The sequence below is a fragment of the Callithrix jacchus genome, chromosome 1 (assembly GCF_049354715.1).
Source record: "Callithrix jacchus isolate 240 chromosome 1, calJac240_pri, whole genome shotgun sequence".
NCBI classification, from domain to species: domain Eukaryota; kingdom Metazoa; phylum Chordata; class Mammalia; order Primates; family Cebidae; genus Callithrix; species Callithrix jacchus.
In genome coordinates, this window is record NC_133502.1 from 25,762,404 (window position 1) to 25,774,663 (window position 12,260).

Genomic DNA, 12,260 nt, shown 5'->3' on the forward strand with positions numbered 1-12,260 from the left:
AAAACGTGAGGACGCTCTTGTGGTAACCCATTGAACTGGAATTCCAACCGTACCTTGGGGACCTGGGAATCCTGGGGATCCCGGCAGTCCTTCTGCTCCAGGGGGGCCTGGTAAAGGAACAACCTTTCCTGCTTCACCCTTTGGACCTAGAAAAAAAAAGTGTAAAGAGAAAAGATAAGGAGGACCACACGGAGCAGAGAGAGGACACACAGCAGGTGGGCTGCCACGCAAACCCCTCCCGGCACCACTTGTGGCAGAGAGCAGAGCCTGTTTGAGCTCTCCACCTCTTCCCTCGGAGATTCTAGGATCCTTCACAGAGAGCTATGCTTCTCCCTACGTGTGTCCAAAATGACCAAGATGTTTGTTGGACACTAGAATTCCTTAAAAGTCCACAATTAAGACTCACAAAAAGCTGAAGCCTCAACAACCGTGAGATGGCTCTGGGTGACTTCTTAGTGAGCCTGTCCCAGAAGCCAAAGCACTTTTGCTATTGTCTCTCAATGCTTTGAGGCCGACCTAAAGTACATTCATTTGGTGGTAAATTATCCAAACAACGTGACCCGCAGGTGATTATGAACGATCCATTATCTATAATGGTGCAGCAGGAGAGCTCTGCCATCACTTGAGCAGCACGGGAAAAGCCATCCTTCCTCCCAAGCCAGGAGGCACGGCCCCAGCCACCTGGGCACTCATGCCTAGGAGAGCCACTGCACTGTTAAGAAAGGACCCAAGGGTTCCCCTGCAAGAATGCATGCACCGAATCTTAATACACCTTGTAAGAATCCAAGCTACGTGGAGCCTCCTGAGAACAGCCAGCACATTCTTTAGCTAGACTATAGAAAATGCCAGCTGACTAACCCTAGGAAATATCTGCTGTTGGTGACGCACACCCCTGGGCACCAGGGTTTTATGATCACCACAGTTAAACACAGCTCTGGCAGATCACAGACAGTCTTTCTTCCAATCTTGAAGCTGATTGGGTCTGGATGGCGAAGGAGCCCTGTGACTGCGGACAGAGGATCAACAGCCCCGCCCCACTCCCCAGAAGCTTTCTTCCCCATCTCTAGGGTACATTTGTGAGTACTCCCGTTGGTTTCTCTGATGGTAGTTTCTTGCCAAAAGGAAGCCTTATTCCCTTTGACAGCTCTGAAAGACTCCAGATGTCACAAGCACAAAGACAGCACTTGTGGAATCAGGAGCCGCAAGGAAAAGTGATCGGGAGTCCCCATGCCTGGTTCCCCAGGGTCCTCCTCCATTAAACCCGGTATCACCCTACCTCAAATGGAGTCAGAGACATTTCTAGGACCCTGCTAACCAAAGAACAATGGTCAGCAGAGTCAGAACTTGATGCTAAGTACCCACTGATTACAGAAACAGGGAGAAGGATAAGAGTAACAGTTATGTTAGCACACTACACCTGGACTGCCCTCGAACACTGACATTTCCTATGCTGGAATGCTTAGATGCTTAGGAACGGGACTGTGTGTGTGTGTGTGTGTGTGTGTGTGTGTGTGTGTGTGTGTATGTGACATAGATAGGAACTCGCTCTGTCATCCAGGCTGGAGTGCAATGGCGCAATCTCACTCTGCTATCTCTGCTTCCTAGATTCAAGAAATTCTCCTGCCCCAGCCTCCCAAGCAACTGGCATTACAGGTGCCAGGGTTTCACCATGTTGGCCAGGTTGGTCTCGAACTCCTAACCTCAGGTGATCTCCCACCTCGGCCTCTCAAACTGCTGGGATTATAGACACGAGCCACAGTAACCAGGCTGTACACTGTGTATTAATAAGGAAAAATGAGTCCCTAATGGGAACAGGATTTGATAAAACAGGCTCGATAGGGTTATGGACATAATCAGCAAACCTGTGAGTCAGAAGGGCATGGCATAATTGCTCCAACATGGCTCTTCTTGGACCCTGCAAACATCCAGCTACTTTATTAATGACTATGTTTTTAAGGCTTACTAATTACCTATTTTTAATCACCGTAAGTCCTGCCACTCACTTCTACACCTTGCTGAATGCCTCCTAGCAACATGGATTTACTTCCCTCATCTACACACAAGGCATCCCTGGCCTCTCCTCTTCTCATTCCAGGACTTTCTAGGGAAGAGCAGGAGTGCTCCATGTCTACTGGGAATCACAGTCAGATAATATACTATTAGCACCTGCCCTGCGCAAGGCCCAGCACCATACCCTTCTCCTGCTGGCCCTGAAAATAAGGAAGTCACGGGAGAGGAGGACGAAGGAGCCCACACTCATCCCAGCTACGAGTTCTCTGAAAAAATCTCTGGACAGGCTGTGCAGGAGGAAAGGGACCGGGTTTGCCGTTTTTACCACGTCTTGTCGATGCTCAGCATAGAGTTTGGTGCGTGATTCACTCAAAAAACAGCAGAGAACAAAACACCACAGAATGAAATCGCCACCACTGTGGGACCTCTGTACATCAGTTCACAGGCGTCTGCGACTGTGATGAGGCAGAGATCACACCACTCGGGATACACAGAAGTCAAAACGGGCTGCTCATCAGAGAAAGCCAAATGGGTAAGGAGAGGAAGATGACTTGACCTCGGTGCGACTTCCACATAAAGGCTGCCTGTAGCTGGTGCGTGCTGTATACCCACTATGAGGGCTGCAGACTCAAGTTCTTTTCAGGGAACACCTGCAAGTTCCCTGGCCCAGCACATACATGAGGAAAGGGAGGCACAGAAAGGCTGAAGGCTTGCCCAGGCCCTGCCCCACTTCCTGGAAGAACGGAAGACAAGTGTGTGCCCTGGCTTGTCTGAACGCCGGCCTCTGTGTGCGCCCGAGGTACCTGTCCCAGCCTCTGTTTACAACTTCAGTCCACACCGCGAGTTTCTCAGGCCTCACCTGGCAGGCCTGGGGACCCAGGACCTCCAGGAAAGCCTGCTTCTCCTTTGTCACCAATGGGACCAGCAGGACCATATCCTGGGGGCCCAGGGGGGCCGGTGTCACCACGACTGCCTGGGAATCCAACCCCTCCAGGGGGGCCACGCTCTCCTTTCAGTCCCACGGAACCCTAGTGTGAAACGAGGAAAACACACCATTATCAGAGACAAACCCACACCTGCCCTTATCACATTCTTCTGTCATCTGTGGTCAGTGAGTACCAGAGTTAACTGACCCACACTATTCATTTACTTCATCTACTGTCGCAGGAGGGCCACCTCATAGTTAATAAGTGAAATGAGCATTCTTCTCCCTAAGCTAAGCTGAGCATTCTCCCTCCCTCATCTACTTAGGGAGATAGTTTAGAGAATGAGATGTTGATACTTGGAATGTTTTAAACAATGACATGAATACTATTAGCTTTAGATTTCACCTCGCATCCAAAGCAAAAAGACATACAGACACACCTGTTAAGTCCCAGATGCATCAGAAGACACTGATCTGTTATCATCTAATTATCTGACGACACTGGCAACGCCTGAGTTTACAGACTTAACTTACTGCATGAACCATGAAACAAGTTCATTTATTCCATCATCAAGGAGATGGAAATACATGAATATGATTCAAGTGACTCAATTCTCTATTCTTTGCAGACCCCCATTTGTAAAATGCACATTTCAAGTCTGGAGATAAACATACCGGCGAGCCCTTGGGGCCAGGAAGACCTGGATGGCCGTCTCTTCCAGGAGAACCTGCTCTCCCTGGCACACCAGGCTGTCCTGGAAAGCCTGGGTCTCCTTTGTCACCTTTGAGCCGCAGGTCGAAATAAATCTCACCAGGCTCCCCCTTGGCTCCTGGCTGGCCCATCAGCCCTGGTGTACCTTGAGGCCCCTGTAAGAACGAAGCATTGTGACCCACAGAAGAACCCATCCGTGAAGACACCAGCATGACTAACACGGGCAACCACAGAATCAAGACGCCACCTTCTGGAAAATGGTCATGCATTCAGGCCTCATCTTTCATTTTCTAGGTGCCAGCCAGCAGCTCTGTGACAAAGCCCTGGTCTGCTGCTCTTCTCGCGTTTTTCTTAAAAACACTTATCTTAGTTCGGCATTTCAAGCAGAGACCCGGATGGGGCAGAGGGAGTTATGGTGTGGTTTTGGGCACCCAGCTCTCCTTAGGTAGCTTTCTTTCCCTAACAGCTGCTCAACGCTGGCAGGAATGCAGCCCCTGTCGGGAGGTGCTGATTGACATGTGGTTGCTTGTGCGGCTTCAGTAGTGGACAGTCGCAATCCCCAGCTCAGCCCCAATGGCATGCAGAAGGCTTTTCTCCAGCTTCGGCCCAGCGAGCCACCTATCAGCACCTCCTGGCCATGCTGAATACTCCTGTGAATATTGAACGGGTTTCCCTTTATGCTCTTGCCCAGAATTCCAGAAGAGATAAGGACTTCCAGAGCCTCAGTGAGAGAGGAAACTCTGTGAGTGGGTGCTGGGCCAGCTCTGTCATGAGTCATGTCGACTCAGCAGTCAAATTGACTTCCCCAAGAGACTCACGCTAGAACATTGCTCAGTTCCTGGAAAGTTCAATCTGCAAAGAACACCACCCACACCCACCAATGGTGTCTCCTCCGGCATCCTGAGACTCGGGTGTCGCAAGAAAAACAGAAAAGCCTTCCAATAAATGTCCCAATTACTTGTTCGCTTAGGCTTCAGAAAGGCATCTTCAGACTCCCTGTTGATTTGGCATAATTTTAACTCTGGCACAATTCACTTAATGTGAATTCTTTTTCACAAACTTCCTTTCAAAAGGTTCTTAAATATATATGAATCAGTCACATGCACATGCTTCTCTGTGTGCGTCTGACATGTACTTTTCAAAGGAAGGAGCTGGTGGACCAAAGACACACCAACGTTTGCCCAATCTTTAGACTGAAAATATGGCTAGCACTGGTCACCAGCCTGCTAGGTGTTATGGCCCTTTCTACAGCATCTCTGACCCTTAATGCAGCTCTGCAAGGAAAATATGGAAACTAGGACTCAGCAGAGGAAGAAGCTGACACTCACAGAAGTTACGTGATAGAGCCAAGACTACCCAGCTAGAATGTGCTGGAGCTGGGATCCACATTTATGCATTTACAGCTGCAAAGCCTGTACCTGATGCCCATGCCCCTGGAGTGCTAAGGAGAGTTAGGTATGAGCTAGTAAAATCTTCCCATTACGCAGGGGGAGAGGTAGGGCTTGAAGGACTTCTGTGTCCTGCTCAAAGTCAAACAAACAGCAAATATGGGACGAACCTCAATAGGGCTGACTTGTTTTCCTGCCTGAATTGCGTCCTGAGAGCTAAAACATTGCAGGTTAAGGAACGTGAGGAGCTGCTCTTCCTCCCGTTCCATCCTCCATGCCAACCATGATGCACTGACGCCTGGCCCAGTGCCGTCCAGCAGGCTTCCAGAAGTACGGAGAGTCAGCAGCAACTCTCTGCACCGTTCAGCGTGACTTGGAAAGTTATTAAATAACAGGAAAAAATGCAGTTCCCTTATCACAGTGACTGCGTTTCAAAGGCTCAACAGCCACCACTGGCTGGCAGCTGCCAGATTGGATGGCAGTGACACAGAACGGTCCTGTCATGGCAGAAGCTTCTCATGGATGGCTACTGGTAGTCTGAGCTGGCCCCATGCTCTAACGCCCCTCATGATCTGGGACACTTCACTTGGACCTACTCAGGAAAGATGGAAGACAGCCAGTCTATTTGCTTTGGGTCCCAGAAAAGGCAATAAATGATTTCTACGAGTCACCTGCCAGAAATTGCAGCACAGGGTCATGGAAAAGTTGTTATTTACTTGAAAGGTATTGTGGGATTTTTAAAGTGTGTCTCTTTAGTTAATATTAGCTCCTGTGTATCCTTCAAGACCAGCTAAAATTAGCCTCCTCCATGAAGCCTTTCCTGTGGGCACGGGCTGCCTTCTGCTCTACGGTGTGGACCTCGTTCCGTAAGTCACTTTGTTTCATTAGGACAGTCTATTTGCAGAGCTGTCTCTCCACTGATATTTCAGGGCTTTGAGGGTAGGACCAAGGCTTCCTAACTCTGTATCCTTGGCAGCCAGAACAAAAGAGATATGGAGGAAGTACACGTGGAACTGGCAATATTCATCAATTTTAAAATACCAGTGCCAGAAATTATAATCAATGTATATTTTTCTCAACCTGAAAATATCATTACATTATTTTATGGTAATTATTCACAGCCTAAAAATATAAAGCTCTCCAACACTATGATGTTAGGGTGAGAACACAGTTTTTTATTTTAAGAGGGATTACCTTGCCTGCTGTCATTCTATTTATGAGAGAAATCCGGGCTTTTAGAACAGTGACATTGGTGACCCTGAAATATCTCCTGTGGTTGCTTTGCCACAGCACTTCTTGATCCTAAGTGGTTCAAAGGTCTTTTGATCCATCTCCCTGAAAATAAATGCTGAGGAATCAAATACTGCCTGGAAAATTTAGCATTGGCTGCATTAATTGGAGGAAGTCTGACACCTACACTGTCTGCCTCTAAAGTGGTGCCACTGAGGGAAAAGTGGGGGGTGTTAGTTTCAATTAATCCTCCCTGTGACCAGGAACCATGAAACCTGCTCAGACCAACTTGGGCTTCATCAACCCGCTTAGGGAGACAGCCTTTTGTGATCCATTATTCTTTCCCAAAAATCAAACACTTAGCTTTCAAAAGGAAGTGTCACAGAAATGCTATCTAAGTCAAATGAAAAATCAGATCATTTTGCGGCTTTTAAATTTTAATTTACTCTCCTGGGTGCTGGTTTGTGGTTATCTATTTTAGCCTCTAGCCAAATTCAAAATAAAAGAACTACATTTCTGAGCCAGTTAAATGACTGAGCTTCAAATACAGCTTCCAATAAAATGAAAATTACTAACTTCTCAATTGAGCTATTTACCCATAAATCTATTTTTAGAGACTTTTTCCATCTACAGAAAGAAAGGAGGTCCTGAGGAAGGAACGGGAGTAGAATTGGGGTTGTACATTTTCTTTTCTTCTTTATCATGATCTCTCCTCAATATTCTATCTTCTCACCTCCTTCCTCTTTTTCCATCTTTATTAGATTTGTCTGGACTGTTTCTCAGCCAGAATTGAGGTAGGAAGTTCACCAGGAAAGCCCAGGAGATGAAGCGGTGGATAGAGATTAAAATGTCCTTTTCTGCCTCTTTCAAAGTTCTTCTGTCTTTGATCCCCGCTGCAGTCAGGGCTACCCAGTTATTTGAACTTCTAATTTATTTAGAAATATTTTAAACAATTGCAACTTCTAACTCAGCTCCCCAGGCACCAGGGAAGTTCTGGAGAGCAGAAGCCCAGGATCTAACTTCAAAAGCAGAAAATGATTGTTGAATTCCAGCTGGGTCGTTCCTATTTCAACTCGCTTTTGCCCTGGTTTTCTTTTATAGAAGCTTTCAGCAATTATCTTTAAAAATTCAAAAAATTTGAAGAGCTACATCAGATATGAATAATTCCTAAATTTGACTTTCAATTTCTTACAAAAAGAAAAAAAGAAACTGGTCCATGCTTGCAGAGCTCAGAAGAACAAAGAAAACACGAGAGGAACAATGCCTTGAGATTTAGAAGCTTCAGAAATGGAACTGATTAGATGCAGGAAAATAACGTCTTTCAATATTCAAGATGATGAATATGCTCTTCTATTTAATGGATTCTTTTAAAACAAACTAGAAAAGCTAAGACGCTGGTATTTTGTTCGATGGAAAGGTCTCATGTCGATGTGATCCAGATATTTCATTTGTGGATTTGAAAATGCAACTACACAAAATATGTTGTAACAGCAATTTTCAACTGAAAGAAGAGGAGTACAAACATAAAACCCAATTTCAAATCCTCAGAGGGAAATGGATCTGCTTTCCTTGATCCTTCCATAGAAACCACTGACACCGAACCTCCTAACAGGCTTTGGATGATCTGATGTGATGTTACCAGCAACGGTAACACAGAAAGAGCACTTCCGCCCTGCGCTGCGCCGCTCAGGGGTGGCTCCCGTGGCAACCTTTGTTTCAGGAAATGCCAGAGACCCTGCGGGAAGGACAGGGCCCCATTCAGCCATACCTGAACACAGGTAGGCAGCTGCCAAAGACGTTTTGAGCAGGTAAGAAGAAAGGCGGCTGTGATTTGGGCTCTGCAGGTAACAGTCTTACTCATTCTCCTGAGACAACGGCCACGTGGAGTCACTCCAGAGGGCCCGACACGGAGACACACCAGAGGCCACGCTTGCAAACGCAAAACTACACAACTCTGTGGATGTGCTTGGTGGCCACTTCTGATACATGTATGAACTCAGACGGGTTTACTTACGGGCACTCCGGCAACACCGTCTCTGCCAGGCAAACCTCTGTCGCCCTTGGCCCCTGGCTGTCCTGGGAAACCTTTCACGAGACAGGGGAAAAGACAGCAACACAGCATTCATGAGACACTTGTCAAAACCTTTCTGAAGCACCAGGGCGTGTGTATACCTATGTGACAACCCTGCACGATCTGCACTGTACCCTGGCACTTAAAGTACAGTAATAAGGATAACAATAAAAACCTTTTCTTAAGACTCAAAAGCACAAACATCCGTATAGGAAGTGGACGATTGCTTGGACAATCCCAAGAGAGTAATAACTAAAATGCCCAAGGTGGTCTCAGAAAGGGAAAATGTCACCCAACGCACACGGACACCCGGAAGCAGAAACGCCTCCTGCCCACGTCCCCAGGGACCACTTAAAGGAAAAGCATAAATTCCGTTAACTGCTTGTGAGATAACAGAATCTGCAGCATGCGGGGAGCTGTTATGTGCTGCCTTTATGAGGAAATCTGTGCATGCCAAACACATAGGCTCTCTTGATCATTCCCAACAACATGGGAAAATCCTGGAAATGGGGCTCAACATGCTTGTTATTATGCTCTAGGATTGGCTGCAGAAAACCAGGCCTCTCATAGAGTAAAATCAGTTTCACAGCAAAGGTGCCAACACAAAAGCAAATTCTGAGCTGGTCCTTTTCACATTTGGGTCTTACCTATTTCTCCTGGGGGTCCCTGTGGCCCAGGAGGCCCCCGATAACCTGTTGTATCACAGATGAGGCAACTCTCTCCTTTTTGACCTAGAAAACACAAAGGTTCTTACATGTAACATGTGACCAGAAGTCTCTGGAGTGCACTGAGAATAGAAAAGTCAAGGCTGTCACTAACATATTACGTTCAAACTTATGTTTGTTCAGTGACTGAACGGCTCCTCCAGGCTCTCTGCTAACAGGTGGAAACTGCAGTCAGATGAGTGTCCCTCTCTGCATCAGTGAACGGGCCCACTGTCCCCAGCAGGCGTCATGTGTGACCACAGATGTACTGTTTAATGACCCCAGTTCTCCCAGTGAAAGGACAGGGGCTGCCTCACTAAAAAGTGGTCCAGAAATTTAACGGTGCCTATCAGCCTGAAAGCCTTGACGTTTGTAATTCTGTCTCGAATTTTGAAACTCCCCATCCCCTTTCTCTTTGGTTGAGTGAGTAGTCCAGTTCATGGACTTCCCTGGTTGGCAGACTTGGGAATAAGAAGCCACAAAAGCAAGAACGCATGTGTGACCTGACGCCCAGTACAGCAGAGGAGAGAGACTGCGGCCCTGGAAAAGGGGAGGAGCTGCTCTTCCTCGGAAATTCTAACATCTCAAGTCTTGACTTTCGAACCAAGCTCAGAGACCTTACAGTGTCTTAGCTATTCCTGTATCTTAAATATTAACAAGTCTGGTTTCTAGACACAAATCAGGCATATTATAGAGCAAAAAGTGCTCATAGAGAAGCTATGCCAGGGACCTCGAGGTGGCGTGGCCATGTTCCTTCCCATCCCCGCCCTGGCTGGCAGCCCCCTGTGGGCACTGCTATTGCCCACTCCACCCCGGGACACCCCACAGGCAGAAGACAGGGCTGGTGCAGGTGGGCCAGGCCCCTGAAGTGTGGGAGCAGGTGCACAGTTTCATTGTGGGCTCTTTTCGGAGGCAGGACAGGAGCCCATCCATGGAAGGGGCAGGATGCAACACAGCTGAGAACCCAGCTAAGTTCTGAGCCCCGGGCATTCGTGGGTGTCTCTGTTTGCAAAGCTCCAGGAGGGTGGGGGGACGAGGTGTAATCCGAGCAGATGATGTAGCCGAAAGAGGAATGAGAAGACTCAAGAAGAAAGGTGCTTCTCCTGGGATCTGGGGGATGGATCACTAAGATGGCAGTGTGAAGAACCTCTGCACGTTGGATCTGTCTTAAAATGGAACAGTCCATCTCACAAAGCACTGAGCGCCTGGCAACTAGAGTGGAGAGACTCTCTAAAAACCCAAGTGCACACTGACTCTGATCGGTGGCACCCTGTGACGACAGCCAAGATCGCTTCCATTTCAGGTCCTGCCATGTACGTGGCTGTCAGAATTCTAAGATGCTGGCTGAAATGTTTCCATGCAGCATTTCTGTTTTACACATTTGAAGATGAAAGCATGTTTACAATCCACAGGCAGAAACGGCACATAGAGGGGGTGCTGTGGGGGCTGCCTCCTATGTGTCCTATTCTCGGGTTACTATCAGGAATATAGATATCGGAATATCCACTGCTTATTCCCCTCTAAGACAGGACTGTCGAAGCAGTGATAATCCACCTCTGTGTCCAGGATGGCTGTCCTGTGTGGGTGGTGAGGCAAACGCCTGGAAGGATTACAGATGGCACTGAGAGCCCAGAGCGAAGCTGGCTAATGCCTCAATGGCACATCTGCTCACACTGATACATGAACACCACTGGAAGAATTGGTGAGCATTTCATGTGCACAGTTTCAACTTGGCTTGAAGGAGGGATGTGCATTCTTTGATAACAGAACTCTCTTCTCAAACATTGATGGAAAGATGGTGGTAACGAAGCAGTCTGAATTTTACCTGCTGACCACGCCTACCATAGCAAGACTGACTTCATGGTCCTTGGAAAGGAGAAAGGGCAAAACTCGGACTTTCAGGGCTGTCCACCTTTCCCTCCCAGATCGTTAACTAAGTTGCAGGAAGATGCTTATTCTAGGAAATGGATTTTGAAGGGGGGTTCCAAATAGAAGAAGAATACCCCTAATGCCCACCCTCACCTGACTCCAAAGCCAGCAAGTATGTGGGGAAAAAATCCTATGCACAGACACAACCACCATTTTAAAAAAAAATCAAAATCTCTTACCTTTCTCTCCAATTTCACCTGCCAATCCTGGCTGCCCTGGAATTCCAGGAGGACCCTGGTCACCTGGAGGTCCGGGCTGACATTCCACAATTCCATCTGAAATTGAGTTTTTCAGTTATAGGATCATAGTGAGGTGTTTTTATCCTCTCCTAGTGCAACCTCTATTCTTTTTTTTTTTTGAGACAGAATCTCACTCTGTCACCAGGCGCCAGGCTGGCGTGCAGTGGCGCGATCTCAGCTCACTGCAACCTCCACCTCCCGGGTTCAAGCAATTCTCCTGCCTCAGCCTCCCAAGTAGCTGGAACTACAGGCGCGTGCCACCACGGCCAGCTAATTTTTTTTTTTGTATTTTTTTAGTAGAGACGGGGTTTCACCATGTTGGCCTGGATGGCCTCGATCTCTTGACCTTGTGATCCGCCTACCTCGGCTTCCCAATGTGCTGGGATAACAGGCGTGAGCCACCGCGCCCGGCCAGCAACCTCTATTCTAAAACCGAAATATTTTAGGCTATTTGATAGGTGTTAAAAATTCAGCTCTAGTTCGTTTCAAAATAATCGTAGGATATCAACCACTTGCAAAACATAATCTGCACACACCACACACATCATCCACTCACCATCCCAAGCAATCCCTGCTACCGTTTCTACTTCACAAATTCTGAAGTATGTGTAGGTGCGTTACCACTGTCCTGCATACTCTCTCATTTCACCGTGCAGAGTGTCTACCAGAACACTTATTTTACAGATGAAGGCACCGAGGCTCATGAAAGAGAAGTGATTTGCCCAGGGTCATGCATCTGTTAAGTCAAAGCTGAGCTGAGACTAGAACACTTTTATTCCTTTCCCCCCCACCCAACCCAATCTACAACAAAACTAATCATCATTTTAGAGCTGCAGACTGCCCATGAGGAAATGCCTCGAATTGTTCACATTCAATTCTGAGTATCATTTATGTAAAGAGACATAAAAATAAAGTGCAGTAATGCATACACCATCTGTCCTAGGTTCTAGTAAAAAAACATCGGTATTGTTTTGTGATTTGGATACACATCGAGATAACGTTTATATTTCCTTTCCCAAGATCTTTGAAGAACAAGACACACTGAACAACTT

At 47.2% G+C, this 12,260-nt stretch overlaps 1 protein-coding gene across 1 annotated transcript in view; it reads right to left on the reverse strand.

Annotated features, from left to right (window-relative positions):
- COL4A1 (collagen type IV alpha 1 chain) overlaps positions 1–12,260 on the reverse strand; it is a 151,186-nt gene that overhangs the window by 32,929 nt on the left and 105,997 nt on the right. Inside the window, exons 22-27 of the mRNA XM_017970460.4 lie at positions 11,149–11,244; positions 8,984–9,067; positions 8,280–8,350; positions 3,611–3,802; positions 2,870–3,038; positions 54–146 (exon numbers count right to left, since the gene is read on the reverse strand). Coding sequence (XP_017825949.2) covers positions 54–146; positions 2,870–3,038; positions 3,611–3,802; positions 8,280–8,350; positions 8,984–9,067; positions 11,149–11,244 — 705 coding nt within the window. The remainder of the gene's footprint in view (positions 1–53; positions 147–2,869; positions 3,039–3,610; positions 3,803–8,279; positions 8,351–8,983; positions 9,068–11,148; positions 11,245–12,260) is intronic.